The sequence below is a fragment of the Anoplopoma fimbria genome, chromosome 18, assembly GCF_027596085.1.
Source record: "Anoplopoma fimbria isolate UVic2021 breed Golden Eagle Sablefish chromosome 18, Afim_UVic_2022, whole genome shotgun sequence".
NCBI lineage: Eukaryota > Metazoa > Chordata > Actinopteri > Perciformes > Anoplopomatidae > Anoplopoma > Anoplopoma fimbria.
In genome coordinates this window covers 395,422-413,647 of record NC_072466.1, presented here as the reverse complement: position 1 = coordinate 413,647, position 18,226 = coordinate 395,422, and the positions used below count along the sequence as shown (strand labels likewise).

Genomic DNA, 18,226 nt, shown 5'->3' with positions numbered 1-18,226 from the left:
TTTATTTAAAGAGACAGAAGAGTTCAGCTGATCCATCAGATGTTTGACTGCAGCTAATTATCATTATCTCATTAAGATGGAGCCATTATATATATATACATATATATATATATATATATATATATCATATCCTGTACATGTTTATACAGACTCCATCATCTCCGTATCAAAGAGAAGACTTCAGGTCAGCACTCTTGTTGTCCAGTAGGTCGAGTCAACGTGAGAGGATAAATCAGCTGACTGTTAACAGGCGGCGAGCGTTTCCATGGCAACCAGGTCATGTGACAAACACTAATTAAGAGCCATCAGAGAGAAGACTCTCCACCTCCTGAACGACGGCTAATTTAATCAGAAACGAGTCGATGAGGAGCAGTCTCCTCCTGTTGCCATGGAGACCAGGGCCCCTCCCTCATGTGATGGACGAGGAGAAGCAGGAGGAGCGTTTGATTCACAGCGTTTGTGTCTGAAAGGTGTAAACAGGAAGTGAAGTAAGGGATGATCAGACGTCTCATCACATGAAGCCTTCTGATTATTAGACATTATTAAATAAATATTAATTTCAGTAAACACTGACCTCATCTCTCTCATGACAACAAATCCAAAGTCTGTAAGGACGGATATCTGGAATCTGATTGATCTTCATCAATTACCTGTTAAATGATCAGAAAATGAGATTAAAGTCCGTGTGTATTCCTTTAAGAAAATAAGTACTGCCCCGACCAATCAGCTGACAGCTGCTTCTCCCGTCAACGACCCGGTGACTGACTTCATGAGGTGTGGACAACAGAGGACCATCTGCTGGCCAGGCCAGCTACACACACACACACACACACACACACACACACACACACACACACACACACACACACACACACACACACACGCACGCACGCTTGTCTGTTCTTGAGGGGACCATCGCTCCAAAGTCCCTGACCCAAATCTGAACATAGCATTCTATGTTCAGATTCTATGACTTAACACAACGTTCTCACTCTAAAACGTTCTCTCTTCATAAAAACGTTCTCACTCTATAAAAACGTTCTCACTCTATAAAAACGTTCTCACTCTATAAAAACGTTCCAACTTTCTAAAATCGTTCTACAGAGATGATGGAACCAGAGCCGGTTCCCTTGTTGCTCCTGTTCATCCTTCTGATCTTCAGACCTCCGGAGACGGACGCTCAGCTGACATTTAGAAACCCGTTTATCTCCTGACGCAGTCGACGGTGGAGGATTCAAGGTCCAGACGTCTGAAATGTCAGGTGGAGACGTGACGGACACGCACGTATGGAAACGCACTCTGTATGAATAAATGTGAATAAATACGAATATGAAACAGCTTCAGCAGCTAAACTATAAAATAATCATTGCTGACTTCTCGTCCTGTTGGACAAAATGGACATTTAGGACCAATCTCCCACAGAGAACATGACGCATATAAAGAGTGACTCGTTCAATAAAAGGTTCGATCACTCGTTCTCCAGAAAACAGTGAATATTTAACATCGTTCTCTCCTCATTGAGCTTCTTTAATTAAAACAGTGTAAACAGTGACTCGGTGTTATGTTATGATGAGAGATATTCTCAGGGTTCATATTTCATGTTTATTCGTCACTCCAGTCCTTTAAATCTAAACGACATTAATAAATAATAAAAACACTGTTTACTGTTGATCTTTATAAACATGTTGGACACGAGGACGCTCTTCCTGAACATTTCTCTGTTTCCTCACTTTTCTCTTTACAAACGATTAGAAAACTGTACAGTAACAAAAATCATTAAAAGGTCAGAATCATTTAAAAAATGTACAAACAGAACCTCTAATGTGAGCGTCACAAACTTAAAGAAGAAGAAGAAGAAAACTTTCCATGCAGCGACTTTAAAAAGAACCTGAGAATGTTTAAATGTAGACAAAGAGACATAAAGACATAAAGAGACATAAAGAGACAATAAGACATAAAGACATAAAGAGACATAACCAGCAGCTGTCAGAAGTGAAAGGAGTGAATCTGGTCCAACAGGAAGATGACTCTGGTTTTCTTTTTGTCTCTTCTTCTCTAAATGGTTCATGAATTGAAGATCAAAGCCTTTAGATGAAATCTGTAGTTTAGTTTTGAAGAAGTAAAATAATTTATCAATGAAAAAAAGTCTCCAGATGCTTTTAACTTGACGTCAGAGACGAGGATGTCCTCTGGATCTCTAATCACGTCTCTGAGTGTTTTAAAAGAATCCAAAGGACAAAGACTGAGGTTTTTAATAAAAAACTGAATTATTAATCTTTTCCTTTTCTGTCTCAAACATAAAGCTTATATTTTTTATCATGTAAACAAACTGTTAAATCAGCTTTTTGCATAACAGACATTAGAAGTTTGTTTTTAAGATCAGCACCATAAAATGTTTTAAAACTTAATAAATAAGTAAAATAAAATAATACTAATGAGATAATAAATATAAAGGCACTTCCAGAGCTTTCATCCTTTTGAGATGTGACCAACAGTTTGTTCCTGCGCTGTGATTTGACGTCACCAAAGACAATAAAAGACCAAGAGTTCTCCAGAACCACGTCCTCCAGAACCACGTCCTCCAGAACCACGTCCTCCAGAACCACGTCCTCCAGAACCACGTCGTTAATGTCGAAAGTCGTTAACAACAGGGGTCATTGGTGGTCACTCGTTAACATCAACCATCTCTTTTCCGAAACTGTTTTTTTTGCCTAAACTTAACTTCCTGTGAAGACTGAAGTTTATTTTGAAAAGACATTCTGATGTAAACAGTGAACACTGACGGGTCTCTGACCGTAAGCTTCAGTATTCACAGTGAGAACTTATTTTCATGGAGGTCTATGGGGACATTTCCATTGCAGTACCACTGGAGTCCACAGGGGCAGACTGATCTAGCTCCAGGTCTCTCCCCTCAGACCTCCACTTCCTGCTGGCCTCCCTGCACAGCAGCGGCGGCCGTCGTCACGGCGATGTCGAAGCAGGTCTCCATCATGACGCGGGACTTGCAAAGGTTGACGCAGAACTCCAGCTCTGCCGTGGCCTGAGCCAGAGCCTCCAGGTACTCCTGGGACTCCTGGTCCAGGTCCTGGTCCACTTCAACTGAAGGGGGGGACAGATAAGAGGAGTTGGGTTAGTGTTGAAATAATTTAATAAAGGTGATGCAAGGCATGCTGGGATACACTGATGCAGCCTGACTTTTTATAAGGACTTTAATAAGGACTACAGGATTACAGGATACAGGTCTACAGGATACAGGATACAGGTCTACAGGATACAGGACACAGGATACAGGTCTACAGGATACAGGTCTACAGGATACAGGTCTACAGGATACAGGACACAGGTCTACAGGTCTACAGGATACAGGTCTACAGGATACAGGTCTACAGGATACAGGACACAGGTCTACAGGTCTACAGGATACAGGTCTACAGGATACAGGTCTACAGGATACAGGACACAGGTCTACAGGTCTACAGGATACAGGTCTACAGGACACAGGACACAGGATACAGGTCTACAGGATACAGGTCTACAGGATACAGGACACAGGATACAGGTCTAAAGGATAAAGGTCTACAGGATAAAGGTCTACAGGATACAGGTCTACAGGTCTACAGGATACAGGATACAGGTCTGTACTTACACTCTCCGGTCCACTTGTTGGGGTCCAGCATCAGCCGGCTCTTGGCCTCCTCCAGCTCCTCCATCAGCCAGTCGTGTTTGCTCTTCAGCTCTCTGATCTGCTGCATCCTCCTCTCCAGCATCCTCAGCCGGGCGTTGAAGTAGATCAGACCCTGAGGACCAAAAACCACAAGCTGCTGAGGTCCTCCTCAGACTGTGCAGGGTGTCCGGTGGTCTGTGGAGGATCTCAGGAGGAACGTGGGGCTGTTTCACTCTGCTGGGTCCTGATATAAACCCAGCCGAGGGTAAAATTAGCATCAGCGCTAATCTGCTAACTGTGCAGGAGGATTAATGACTGAAGAGGACCAAGTCACACCGAGGTGGATCAGAGTCGCCTCTCTCTATTTACAGGTGTTAAAGGAGGAACCAGGTAACACTGAGACCTTAATGACACCTCTCTGTTACTTTAATAAATTACAACGTTTAAAATAGGTAAACAACGCATTCACCAAAATAAAGTTAAGCAGACAGAAATCAGAGCTCGAAAATCTCTTTGTTTCTATTTACGGAATTATATATATATATATTTCTCCTTCATCAAATTACAGGCTTGATTATCTGATTTAGTGAAAGATATTCTTCATATTTCAGATTTAAAGTGAGATGATTTAGATTTATTTAAAAAGAAGAACTCACCTTTTCAACGTTGTGGAACGGCTGCAGACAGAAAACAAAGAAAAGATCACGTCACGTTTATCTGACAGAAAATGAATCAGCAGCTGATTTCATGAAGGTTAACGAGGCGTTAACAAACAGAGAAAAAGGCTGAGCCTTCATCATCACCTCCTCCTCCTCCTCCAGCCATCACTCTCATGTAAACCAGTTTAGACTGAAGTGTCATTGACTCAGAGAGAAACTGTCCTGCTGAGCCTGAAGGATGATTTAATACTTTAATATGCAGACGATACCCTCATTTATTTACTTCCTTTTCATTCTACATTTGTTGAAGACATGTTTCCCCTCGTCAGCATTTACATTTTTCTTTAAAAGCCAGTGTGAATGTGAGTCTGTACTAACAGATGATAAATCCCTTCACTCTGAGACTTACAATGGAAACACTCATTCATTCTGAAGGTTGTATCAAATAACAGAGAACATACACTTCACAAAAATGAATACATTTTCCTGCAAGAACTCTACAAGCTCCAGGCCTGATTTGTATTATTTAGTTTCACTTTGATCTTGGTGTCGTGGTATTAAAGGTTTATGGAATACAATATTTAGTCTCTTATAGTTTTGTTATCATTAGTACACAGATATTGTAAGATTTAAGATGAAAAGCATCTATAACACTGCAGATAGTGAATTAAGTTTGGTGTCGGTATGTGACGATAAAATCAGTGTTGGGGTTTCACACCTTTCTGTTAGATCTCCTGATCATCTGGAAGAAAGTGACACATGCGTTTCAGAATGTTTTGGTTTGTCTGTTCTTCTTTATGAGGACGTATGCAGCTCGATGTAGGAAGTTCTTTAGGAGAATCAAATGACTAATGTTGTGTTTTGTGCAGTTTGTTGCCTCACTCTCATCACTTTATGGCTCTAAATACTACACTACCCATGAGCCTCAGTGGCCACCTCTATGAAACAACACAATAAACAATATTCCGAGTGTGTTTTCGATCCTAAACATGAACAAATCCCTAAAACCAGACTTGTTGTTGATGAAGCTCAGTGTTAGTTCTGCTGACCGGAGCAGCAGAGAGCAGACTTTATCTAACAGACGGAGTCGGCCTCACCTCTGACCCCGTCACCAGCTCCCTCCTCCTCTGCAGCCGCTCCACGTCGTCGATCTCGTACACCTTTATCTCAAAGGGCTCCTTCAGGGCGCCGCCCAGCGGGGGCATGTCCACCCACTGACACCCCCCCTTCCTGCCCAGAGAGGAGGCGTCCGGGAGGGCAGCCGGGATCAGACGGCGTCGCAGAAACCCTGATGGAAGCCACATGGAGAGAACCAATGAGAACGTCTCAACAGGAACAGATGAAGCCACATGGAGAGAACCAATGAGAACGTCTCAACAGGAACAGGTGAAGCCACATGGAGAGAACCAATGAGAACGTCTCAACAGGAACAGGTGAAGCCACATGGAGAGAACCAATGAGAACGTCTCAACAGGAACAGGTGAAGCCACATGGAGAGAACCAATGAGAACGTCTCAACAGGAACAGGTGAAGCCACATGGAGAGAACCAATGAGAACGTCTCAACAGGAACAGATGAAGCCACATGGAGAGAACCAATGAGAACGTCTCAACAGGAACAGATGAAGCCACATGGAGAGAACCAATGAGAACGTCTCAACAGGAACAGATGAAGCCACATGGAGAGAACCAATGAGAAAAAGCCATTAATGATTATTAAAAGCATCCTGTTATCTCTAAGTGAGGACCGACAGCATGACGGATCCAAGGGTGTGTTTGTGTGTGTGTGTGTGTGTGTGTGTGTGTGTGTGTGTGTGTGTGTGTGTGTGTGTGTGTGTAGTGGTCGTGTGTGTGTGTGTAGTGGTCGAAGTGTGTGTGTGTGTGTGTGTGTGTGTGTGTGTGTAGTGGTCGAAGTGTGTGTGTGTGTGTGTGTAGTGGTTGAGGTGTGTGTGTGTGTGTGTAGTGGTTGAGGGTGTGTGTGTGTGTGTGGTTGAGGTGTGTGTGTGTGTGTGTGTAGTGGTGTGTGTGTGTAGTGTAGTGGTGAGGTGTGTGTGTGTAGTGGTTGTGTGTGTGTGTGTAGTGGTTGAGGTGTGTGTGTGTAGTGGTTGAGGTGTGTGTGTGTGTGTAGTGGTTGAGGTGTGTGTGTGTGTAGTGGTTGAGGTGTGTGTGTGTGTGTGTAGTGGTTGAGTGGTTGAGTGTGTGTGTGTGTAGTGGTTGAGGTGTGTGTGTGTAGTGGTTGAGGTGTGTGTGTGTAGTGGTTGAGGTGTGTGTGTGTGTAGTGGTTGAGGTGTGTGTGTGTAGTGGTTGAGGTGTGTGTGTGTAGTGGTTGAGGTGTGTGTGTGGGTGATAATTGGAGTTGTAGATGTTCAGGAGGATCCTCATGAATAATTCACGAGGAGGATGAATTATTCATGAGGAGGATCCTCAGACTGATCCCAGAGTCTGATCCAGAATCAGAACCAGCTGCTGTGAGAGGTCGTCCTGCTTTATCAGACAGAAGATCTGAGGATAAACGCAGGCGGGGAGATATCAGAGAGCTGATAGATGTAGAACCTGAACATATAGTATTGATCAGCAGCTTTCATCCAGCCGTCACACTGTGAAGGAATGGAACACAATATGGAAACATGTTCACGTTCATATGTTCATGTAGCTGCAGGAAGAGTTTCATGAATCTATCACATTCTGAATCAACACGTTGACATGTGATCATTAAACCTCTCCCATTAACTTCAATAATAAAAACATCATTTAGATCATTTATTAATTTTTAAGTTTTAATCTATTTAAAGAAAAATAAACAGTATAAAATATGCTAATGTTTAAACCTAACTAAGTAGTTTAGTTGTTTAAACCTAACTAAGTAGTTTAGTTGTCTAAACCTAACTAAGTAGTTTAGTTGTCTAAACCTAACTAAGTAGTTTAGTTGTCTAAACCTAACTAAGTAGTTTAGTTGTCTAAACCTAACTAGGTAGTTTAGTTGTCTAAACCTAACTAACATAAGTTTCCTGTAGGAGATGAAATTGACAAATGTTGCTGGACTATCGTATGTAAACAGTTTAAACCTTTCATAAACTATCCTCCGACGGTTATATGAGTTGAACTGTGTTTTTGTCCTTTACATTAATGACTAATTATTCTGGACCAAATAATCCCCCTTTGCATAGCGGACTCACCGTTTCCTCTCTTCTTGGGTGATTTAGAAACTCTGCTTCTATTGGACGAGGACACTCCGCTCTCGCTCATGGAGTCGTGCGCTGAAGAGGTGCTGCCGGTGGTCTCGCTGTCCCGGATCATGCTCTCATAGCCGCTGCTGCCCCCGCTGTGGTAGAACAGGGCGGTGCGGCCCATGGCGGGCGGCAGCTCTCCGCTGAGGACGCTGCTGTTGTCGCTGCCGTGGCCGCTGCTGTAGCGCTGCGGCCTCCGAGGCGCCGTGATCTTGCTGTATGGTGATGGTAGTGGCGTGTTGCTTGGCGACCCACTGACATTATTGGTCCCGCTGTCAGTGCCATCCCTTCCTGTTTCTCCGGATCCCCTGTTGAGCTGCTTCCTTTGGCTACCGGCGGCTAACTCGCTAACCCGGCTGTTAGCCGCCCTGCTGATGGCCTGCTTGGTGCCCATGACGGTACCTCTTCCCGTCTTGGCTGCTGCCCCCGACCGAGCTGGCGACTTACCAGTTGGAGGCAGGCTGGTGTTGCGTCCAGCTTCATTATCGAGAGGTTTAGGGGAGGAGCTCAGGTTCTTGGAACTGCTGGTGGACAAAGATTGGACCTTTGATCCACCTGACATTGCTGCTCGAGAGCTGTTGCTGCCTTTGACCTGTCCCAGTTTGCTTGTAGTTGCAAAGACAACAGGAGAAACTTGGGAAGAAGAACCAGATGTGGAGGTGGGTTCAAACTTGGATCCAGCTAAGGTGTGACTTTCACTTTGCTCCAGAGACATCAGACTCCCATAGAACCTTGAAGACTCGGCTTTGCTCCCTCGTGTCTTCAGGCTGGAAGATGTCCTGGCAAAGCCATGTTCAGGTTTTAAGCTAGATGATCTGTGGCTGAACGAATCTGCCCACAGCCTGATGTTTGATTCTTCCTCTGAGGTTGATGTTTTAGGGAATGGAAACTTTGCAATTGCGCTGCTTTCTTTTAAGGCACTTGGAGATAGTGCAGTCCTTGACTTGAGTTCTTGGCTTGACTGTCTGACAGGTGGAGCAGGAGGGTAGATGTTTCCGGATCCAGACTTAGAGATCACACAGCTTTTCTGCCCATTTGACTTTTTCCCCAAGGATGAGAACCTGAGGGTTGCTGTAACTGAAGTGCCCTCATGACCCCATTTTGATTCAGAACTCTGGGGAACAGAAACGGTTCCTAAAGTCGTTGCACCTCGGGTGAGTCGTGGCAGCTTGATCAGAGTATCTCCTCTTCTGCTGCTGGACTTCTCACAACCATCCACAACCCTCTGAGCCGAAGACGACATTGTGGCCTTTGGTGGCCGAGGGACACTGTTACTGTTCCCTCCGGGCCTCTTAGAGGAAACACTACTCATGACACTTCTTGGTGGCTTACCTGCAGAGAGAACCCCAACCTCTCTGGGATCTAACTGACTGCTTCCCTGAAGCAAAACGTCATCATGTATCCCTTCCTGTCTGCTGCAGCCCACAGCTGCAAATGAGGTAGGCTTGTTTTTCCTGGGAAGACTGGACTGGGTGATGGGACGTGGAATCTGGGCTGACACTGAAGTGTTCAGAGTACCGGCTCTCACCGGGAGATAACCTTTGAGAGAGGCTTTGGTTGAGTCAGGGGATGGAGGACACTTGGTAAAAGAAGGTTTGTTTGGCTTAGCAGGGTCACAGTCCGGCTCTGAGAAACAAACGCCACTGTCATTCAGGGAGCTCTTGATGCCGTGCTGCAAAAAAGGCTGTTTATGAAAAATACTTGGCGAGGTTAATATGGATGCATTCTCTGATGCCATGACTTTGTCCCTCAAGTAAAGCCTGCTTGTTGAATGAGTTCCTTCCCTTTCAGTCGCATCAGCCCTCGCTTCACTCGGCGGTGAGCCAACAGCTGACTGCTTGTTGCCATGTTGAGGAAACAACTCGTCCTGGCGCTCGGTGCAAACGTCGTCTCTAGGTCCCAAAGCTCCGTGTCGACAGGTGTAAGCGTCAAACTCATCGTTGATACTGCTGATGATGCTGACGGGCCGAGAGCCAGAGGAGGACCCCTGCAGAGAGCAGTCACTGTTGAAGCTGAGGAGGTTGGAGGGGCGGCCATTGTCTGGGACACGGCGAAGAGGAAGCTCCTCTACGATGGTGAACACAAGCTCGTCCTCCCCGTTCAGCTCCACAGGCTGCTGCAATGTGACGGTAGTCCTCAGAAAATCCCTGTCAAGACATCCTCCGAACAGAGCTGCACGAAGACTGTGGGCCCTCTCCATGTTAGGAGATCCCAAGGGTTGGCCTGGCCTCAGTGCTTGTTGACTCATTCCCATCGGGGGAGTCCGACCTGCAACCTCCCCGATCTGACTGGCTGCCCTGGATGTCCTGGGTAAAGACGGAGAGGCTGACGGCTTGGGAACACCTCCTCTGAGGTAGACCTTCTCTCTCACCACAGGCTCTGAGTCCTGGGAAGAACTCCCACTAGGTTTCACCACACATGGATGAAAGAAGGTGGCGGAAAGTTTCTCCCCATCTGCACTAGTCCGTTTGGAAGTGTCCATGAGGCCACCGGCTGAAGGGAATGTGGGTTGTTCCTGATCGGGTTTATTTGTGCATGTGGTTGATGTGCTTTCTGGGAACCCGTGGGAGGAAATCTGATCAGATCCGGGTGGAACCGTGGTCTCTGTGGGTTTGGTGGCTTCAGTCTGAGTCCTGAGCGCTGCTGCTTGTGCGCCCTTCCCCTCTGTGCTGAACGATGCCGGACCCTCGCTGCCGTCGATGCAGTCGAGTCTCTCCTGCAGCTCTGCAAACGTGTTACACTTTAAGTGATGGCCATCAGACCTGGGGGCATCTTTGACCCTCTTCTTGTTCAGGGAGGGGATGATGGGAACAAACGACGGTGGTCCCTCGTTGTCGCTGAGTTCTCGGTCTGAGATGGCCGCCCCCCCAGGCCCGACGTAGATGACGGTGTCGCAGGAGTGCTCGCTGCTGGAGGAGTAGTCGGGGTCGCTAGACAGCAGCAGTGGCGTGTCCGGGTCCAGGGCCACGATCTTTGGGTGGAGCGGTCGGAGTTGAGGAGGACGATGGGAGGGGCCTTCCTCGCAGGAGCTCTCCCCTCCGGATGAGCTGGAGGAATACTGCAGACAAAAAAGAAATGGTAGGAACAGTCCTATTGATCATCTGTCATCACTCCCTGAATTATGACCCTATGACCCCATCACACAGATTTACATCATAGATTGGAACGTTTCTATCAACACCAGCCTCAGGAAATAAAACTCATTCTGGTAATAAAATAAAATAAATCCCTTTATAGTTGATGTTGTTATAAATGTGCTTTTAAAACTGTAAAATGTCACCTACACTTTCTATCTCAGGTTTTTCTGAAAAAAGGAATGTTTCATTTTTGAGCCAAACGTTCCAGTTTCTTTTTAATGTCAGTCACATTCCCTGTGATCCCTGTGACATATCTGGTATCCATGGAAACGTAAGTATTGGTAGAGAGCAGATCAGAGAGTCACATCACTCCTAAAATCTCAAAGAGAATTTTACATTTTTCAACTCAAGAAAAGGACATCACACCACATTTTCTATCGATTGTTCCCTTCACATGGGAATAATTTAAGTGAAATGTTTTACGCCTCATTTAAATCTGGTTCGTAACAGAAGCCATCAAAGTACTTAATAAACAATCTTTAACACTTTTTTAAAATAATATTGTTGTGGTTACACCCAATAGTTGGTGCCTAATGTCATTAACTCTGGGTTTTTAAACTATTTTAAACTCAAACTTTGTCATATCTGTATATTTGGATTGTTTCTTTATGTTTTTATGTGTATTTGTGTTTGCAAACCTGGGTCCCTTAAATTGCCCTTTAAAGGGATAAATATTTATTAATTTTGGATTAAATAGAATCAGGAAAGCCTCAGATGGGATTTCTGAAAACAGTACTGATTATTTAGAATTTACATTTCTGATATGTGTTTTGTCTCAGTCGTCTTGGTTTAGAGTTTAATTTTTGGCACCATGAAGAAGAAAATATCTAGACGGTTAGGATGAAAAATTAGATTGTCAATCTTTATAATGTTTTAAAATGGCATGAGTGATAACAGAAATAAAAAAATACATTCAGCTAAACAAGTGATTTTAAAAACCCACACAGACCGTAAGGAGTCCTGATCTACCGGGCTATATTAATATAAATATACCAATCAGAGAACCAATACTCGTCTGTTCTAAACGAAGGATGAAGCACCTTGTTCTTCTTCTTCCTCACGCGGTGGATGCGGGAGGCCAGCTGCACCGTGGTCAGCGTCTCCATGTAGTGGGCCGGGGAGTCGGAGATGTGGGCGATCATCGTGGTCCGACAGTTGATGTTTCCGAGGGATTCACTGAGCAGCATGGTGAGTTTACTGTCCCTGAATAAAACATCAAGAACCCCTCGTTAGTCAAAAAGAAAGAGACCGCCTGAGAACCCCCACCGGAGCCCACAGAGCATTCATTACCCCACACAACAGTCAGCACCGACGAGCAGAAAGGGAATCAGAATGATCCTCATCCCACATTAATGAAGCCACTTTGAACTTCACACCACTGGAGTCAGAACTGGAGTGAAACAGGGATGAAATCTGAGAGGAGCTACAAGCATCACAAACTGAATCTATATACTGCAGTCTAAGCCTCAACATTTAACCACAACAACAAAGAGGAGGTCCAAGTTGTTGCTAATTAATCACATTTTGGTAAATGAAATGGGAATCATTGCATGTTTGAATGAGCTGCCTTTATGTGAAGACATGTAAAGAATAACTAAAGCCCCACACCGATTCCTTCAGTGTAGGTATGGATTCAGTCGTGTTGTTGATGGATTCAGGTCAGAATCTGACATTTTAGTTTGAATTCTACTCATCGTGTTTTAAATGTACTTATTGATTGCCTTTTACTGAATGAAATCCAGCTACTGCTAATTCATTCTTCTACTATTATTATTAGGTATAGAGACAGTTTTCATCACCAACAACTCGTTATTCGTCGTTCTCATCAGGTATTGATAACGATGGCTAACCTGGCTGGACTGAACCCCCTTAAGTTTTGTGGTTTGACCTCCTCACAGATCTGATTCTGATTCCAGAGCTAAATGGAACAGCCTTTCAGCCTTTCATGGAAACTTCAATTCACAAATGTTTGTTAGAGTATAACAACTTATTTTCCCACTAAAAGGGACAGCACTTTTTGGCTGTGACCTTTGACCCCGGTCAGGTCCATTTAAACGTGATCCGGTACCTGTAGGGGACGTGTTTGGCCCCGTTGGCGAGGGCGAGGACCACGTTCCCCAGCGCAGACAGAGACAGACACTGTCCTCCTCCTCCCTCTCTGGTCCGGCTGATGTCCGTCTCACAGCTGCCCAGGTCCAGGAGGTGGAGACGACTCCGACCCGAAACTGAGACAACGAGGACGAGGACGGAAGGTTTTATAAAGACAACAGACATGCAGCCGGTTAACGGGTCATTAGTGCTGAAACACCGGCTGGTCACTGCAGAATCAAAGAACTGATGACATCACTAATAATCATAACTATGACATCAGAGGAGACAGGAACCACGTCACAGTTTAAATATTAACAAAATCATAAAATTAATAAAAGTTAAGGTTCATTCGGACATGACGGAGATTTCAGAGTCTTTGTTTTGCAAGTCCCTGACAAATCAAGACCAACAGGTCTCAAGTCAAGACCAACAGGTCTCAAGTCAAGACCATCAGGTCTCAAGTCAAGACCAACAGGTCTCAAGTCAAGACCAAGAGGTCCCAAGTCAAGACCAACAGGTCTCAAGTCAAGACCAACAGGTCCCAAGTCAAGACCAACAGGTCTCAAGTCAAGACCAACAGGTCCCAAGTCAAGACCAACAGGTCTCAAGTCAAGACCAACAGGTCCCAAGTCAAGACCAACAGGTCTCAAGTCAATGTTCCAAGTCAATATCAACAAGTCAAGACCAACAAGTCCCATGTGAAGAGTAACAAGTCCCAAGTCAAGTTACAAGTCAGGTCCAACAAGTCCACAATCAAAACTGGCAGGCCCCAGTGTCAGAGTCTAAAGTTTAGACCACCAAGTCCCAAGTTAAAGCAAGCATCCCGAGTGATACGTCTTGAGTCAATTTTTACCTCAAACATGTATAAATGTACCGTTTGATAAAACACGCTGGTCCTCTGATGCTCTCATCAGTCTGTTACCTCGTTTTAACCGTCAGCATCAGCAGGATTTACAAACTGCTGAGAGCGGCTGAGTTTAGGCCCCCGCTCTGTGAACACACAGAGGCTTCAGGCCTCATTAGCATGCAGATGTGCTCCAGCTGTGGACACTAATGACTGTGGAGAGGAAGAGGACGGACTCTCTGCTGGTTAATCTTCCTTAGAGCACGTCTGCTGCTCTGAATTATGCTAATTAGCAGCTATGTGTTTGAAAATGAATAACAGAGAGCGGGGCAGCTAACAGAGCGGCTGCTACATTGCTAACGTAGATGTGAGTCCAGTCTGAGGGCTCGGTGTTCAGACCAGATGTGTCTTCATGAAGAGGTAGTTGAACTGAACCTGTACAGGTACGCTCATTAGTACTGAAGACGTTAATGCTTAAAATGTGTAGTTTCATCATGAACTCTTGTTAAGATAAGATAAGATAAGATAAGATAAGATAATTAAACAGCTGCTCGCTGTGGTTTCCAATACAACACAGTGACTTTGTTGGGGACTACTTTGTTGCTGGAGTGAGTATTTGTGGCAGCAGGACGGTGGATGACGTGTGATTGAGTCAAGATTAACAGTGTTAGTGAAATGCATCCTGGGAGTGGTAGTTTTGTCTGTTTTGACCTGCTGCCTTGCTGCCTTTGTCCAGCCTCTCCTGGTGGAGGTGCAGCGTGAACAGGAAGTGAGAGTTCCTCTGGGCCTCCTGGTTGCCCGGCGACCGGCTGCTCCTCCTCGCCTCCAGGGCGGCGTCCAGGAAGAACGCTGCTCGCTCTGCGCTGCTCGCTCTCAGCTCTGTTTGGTTCTGCAGCTGATGGAGAGAGACGGAGAACCAGACGTTTAGGAAAGAGAACCAGAGGAGAGGAACAAAGAGAATACAGAAAACAGTGGGGGGGCAAAGACAAGCTGAGGCTGAGGCTAAGGCTAAGGCTAAGGCTAAGGCTAAGGCTAAGGCTAGGGCTGAGGCTAAAGATAAGGCTAAGGCTAAGGCTAAAGATAAGGCTAAGGATAAGGCTAAAGATAAGGCTAAGGATAAGGCTAAAGATAAGGCTAAGGATAAGGCTAAGGATAAGGCTAAAGATAAGGCTAAGGATAAGGCTAAAGATAAGGCTAAGGATAAGGCTAAGGCTGAGGCTAAAGATAAGGCTAAGGCTAAAGATAAGGCTAAGGCTAAAGATAAGGCTGAGGCTAAGGCTGAGGCTAAAGATAAGGCTAAGGATAAGGCTAAGGCTAAAGATAAGGCTAAGGATAAGGCTAAGGCTAAAGATAAGGCTAAGGCTAAAGATAAGGCTAAGGCTAAGGCTGAGGCTAAAGATAAGGCTAAGGATAAGGCTAAGGCTAAAGATAAGGCTAAGGCTAAAGATAAGGCTAAGGCTGAGGCTAAGGCTAAGGCTAAAGATAAGGCTAAGGATAAGGCTAAGGATAAGGCTAAGGCTAAAGATAAGGCTAAGGCTAAAGATAAGGCTAAGGCTAAAGATAAGGCTAAGGCTAAAGATAAGGCTAAGGCTGAGGCTAAGGCTGAGGCTAAAGATAAGGCTAAGGATAAGGATGGAGGAGGAGGAGGATGGAGGAGGAGGAGGATGGAGGATGGAGGATGGAGGAGGAGGAGGATGGAGGAGGAGGAGGAGGAGGAGGAGGAGGATGGAGGAGGAGGATGGAGGAGGATGGAGGATGGAGGATGGAGGAGGAGGAGGAGGAGGATGGAGGATGGAGGAGGATGGAGGATGGAGGAGGAGGATGGAGGAGGAGGATGGAGGAGAGGAGGAGGAGGAGGAGGAGGAGGAGGAGGAGGAGGAGGAGGAGGAGGATGGAGGATGGAGATGGAGGAGGAGGAGGAGGAGGATGAGGATAGAGGAGGAGGAGGAGGAGGAGTTCTCTCTCTACCTGGGATCCACACAGAGGGTCCTCTCTCAGGGACACCGGGGGGCCCTGGGCCTCCTGCTGCCCCCGCTGAGGAGGAGGAGACGAGCTGGGCCAGGAGGTCGGTGAGCGTCTCCTCCCGACCGGAGATCTCCACGGCGGACGCCCTGATGGAGAACCGAGCTCCAGACTTCTCCCTCCGCTCCTCCATCACCTTAAAGAGCCAGGAGACGGCCGTCGGAGCCACGCCCAGACTGTGGGTGGAGCAGTCCCGACCAATCATGGTGTAGGTCTTACCTGGTGGGGGAGGGGGGCGGAGTCAATGCACAGTCACATGACCTGTCAGAGAAGTGTGTGTGTGAGTGTGTTTACCCAGGTTAGCGTGTCCGAAGCAGAAGATGCAGCCGTCGGCACCGTTCACCACCGACTGGATGACCTCTGACACCGCCCCCGAACACACCTCAGCCTATCAGGAGCCAGAGACAGTTACTATCCACCAATCAGGTGACAGAACAGTCCACTCACTGTAGTACCATTCTTTAGTACGCAGGTCACACATGTAGGGTTACTCTAAGTTATGTAATGTTATGAGACGGAGGTCACCTGAGGTCACCTGAGGTCACCTGAGGTCACCTGAGGTCAATGAACTATGAAAGTTCGATGTGTTTGTTCACGTTGTGCTAAAGATAGGATATAGAAGAAATTTGAAAAAAAAATAGGAAATAAAAAAAGAGAAATGAGAAATAGGAAATAAGAAATAAAAAATAAAATAATAATAATAAAAAATAAAAAATAAAAATAAAAAAAAAATATATATATATATATATATATAAGAATTAAGAAAAAAAGAGAAAGAAGAATTAAAAAAAAAATAAGAAGAAATTAGAAATAAAAAAAAAAATAAGAAATAAAAAATGAGAAATAAGAAATAAAAAATAAATAAGAAAATATTGTACTTTATGTTAAACTAACGCTTTAGGTTATTGTATATTATGTTACATTCTATTAAAATGTTATTTTTAAATTATGTTATATTAAATTAAAAAAAAGAGAGCAAAACTTTTTTTTTTATTTGCTGCTCGGATTCATACATATAATAATAATAATAATAATAATAATAATAATAATAATAATAATAAAGTAGGTGAATGTGAAATGAAGCTAAATATTAAATCTGTTATTGTTCACACTGATCACATCCGGAGGTCTCTCAGGTCCAGACCCGGTCCCGTCTCACCTGTGAAGCATCCTGGGAGAAGATGGCGTCGAAGCTGAAGGTCTTGGGGGCCGAGGGCCGTCTCTGGACCGTTTGTCCTCCGGCCGACGTCTCGCAGAGCGTCAGGAGCTTCTTCCTGCCGTCCACTTTGAGCAGCGACACGGACTCTGAGGACTCGCTGCTGTGGACCGAGCAGACCCGGACCATCACCCGGACCTGCAGGCAGACAGGAAGTCCACATCAGTGTAGGATGGGGACTTTTCATGGATGAAAAAATAAAGCTCAGATAACTCAAATTATAAAAAAATAGGAAATAAGAAATAAGAAAAAAATAAAAATAAACAATAAACAATAAACAATTAAAAAAATATATATTTTCTTTTTAATAAGAAGAAAAATAAAATAAGAAATGAGATAAATACATTTTAGGAGCCTGAAAAGATGAAAGAATCCAGTTTTTCACAAGAAAAAATCTAAGTGAATGAATTATTCATGTAGTTTCAGCGTTTTGTTTTCTGGTGAGAAGGAACATTTATGAAAAATGAAGAATGAAGTTGTGGTTCTCTTCAGTAACAAACTGATCTGATCAGAGTAACTAAAGAACAAAACATTACTAATATTCATTATGTAAATGAACCCTTTCTCTCATCTGAGGAATGTGTTGTTTCTTCTGGGATTCAAACCAGCAGCCTCTGACCTCTGACCTGCCTCAGCTGGTGGATCTGATCTCAGAGCAGCTGGCCGTGACTCTCTGATGGCTTCTTATTGGCTCGTCACAGAGCTGCTGAGTCGGCGCCGCCGGCGGAGAGGAGGTCAAGTTCAGAACCGATAATCTGTGACTCAGCAGATTTAAACGACGAGTCATCACCTATAAATACTGCTGGTCTCCAGTCTGTTTGTACCAGAGGCTGCTGGTCTCCAGTCTGTTTGTACCAGAGGCTGCTGGTCTCCAGTCTGTTTGTACCAGAGGCTGCTGGTCTCAGAACAGTTTTTAAAGATGTGATGAAGACATTTCCCCGCTGCGGGACTAATAAAGGATTATCTTATCTTATCTTATCTTATCTTATCTTATCTTATCTTTCACCGGACTGATGTTACGTTAAATGTTTTTTCATGCGAGCTTTAAACTACGTTCATCTTCTGAATTAAGTTAAATAGCAACAAAGACAAAGGGTTGTTGGTTCCATTCTCCACATGATCTGATCTGAGTTCTGCTCATCAGCCAGAGTCCTCAGAGGAAACAACGGTTTTAATGAATCCGGCTGATAATTGTGTTTAGAGGAGGAAGAACATCAGAGGTCATCTAAAGGTCATCAGATGAGCTCTCCATGAAAACCTGTTCTGGAGAAACATCAGACTCTGAAACTAAAGATTTAACCTTCACACTCTTCAGTATTCAGAAAATATTAAATATATATAATATATCATTTTTATTTATAATTAGA

At 44.7% G+C, this 18,226-nt stretch overlaps 1 protein-coding gene across 1 annotated transcript in view; it reads right to left on the bottom strand.

Moving 5' to 3' along the window:
* Window positions 1–2,911: 2,911 nt before the first annotated feature.
* The window catches only part of LOC129107526 (kinesin-like protein KIF26A), a 31,078-nt gene continuing 15,763 nt past the window's right edge, over window positions 2,912–18,226 (bottom strand). The window contains exons 7-18 of the mRNA XM_054619028.1: window positions 16,803–16,997; window positions 15,938–16,031; window positions 15,672–15,862; window positions 15,590–15,640; window positions 14,328–14,516; window positions 12,755–12,924; window positions 11,727–11,889; window positions 7,499–10,607; window positions 5,421–5,611; window positions 4,321–4,341; window positions 3,647–3,797; window positions 2,912–3,099 (exon numbers count right to left, since the gene is read on the bottom strand). Coding sequence (XP_054475003.1) covers window positions 2,912–3,099; window positions 3,647–3,797; window positions 4,321–4,341; window positions 5,421–5,611; window positions 7,499–10,607; window positions 11,727–11,889; window positions 12,755–12,924; window positions 14,328–14,516; window positions 15,590–15,640; window positions 15,672–15,862; window positions 15,938–16,031; window positions 16,803–16,997 — 4,713 coding nt within the window. The remainder of the gene's footprint in view (window positions 3,100–3,646; window positions 3,798–4,320; window positions 4,342–5,420; window positions 5,612–7,498; window positions 10,608–11,726; window positions 11,890–12,754; window positions 12,925–14,327; window positions 14,517–15,589; window positions 15,641–15,671; window positions 15,863–15,937; window positions 16,032–16,802; window positions 16,998–18,226) is intronic.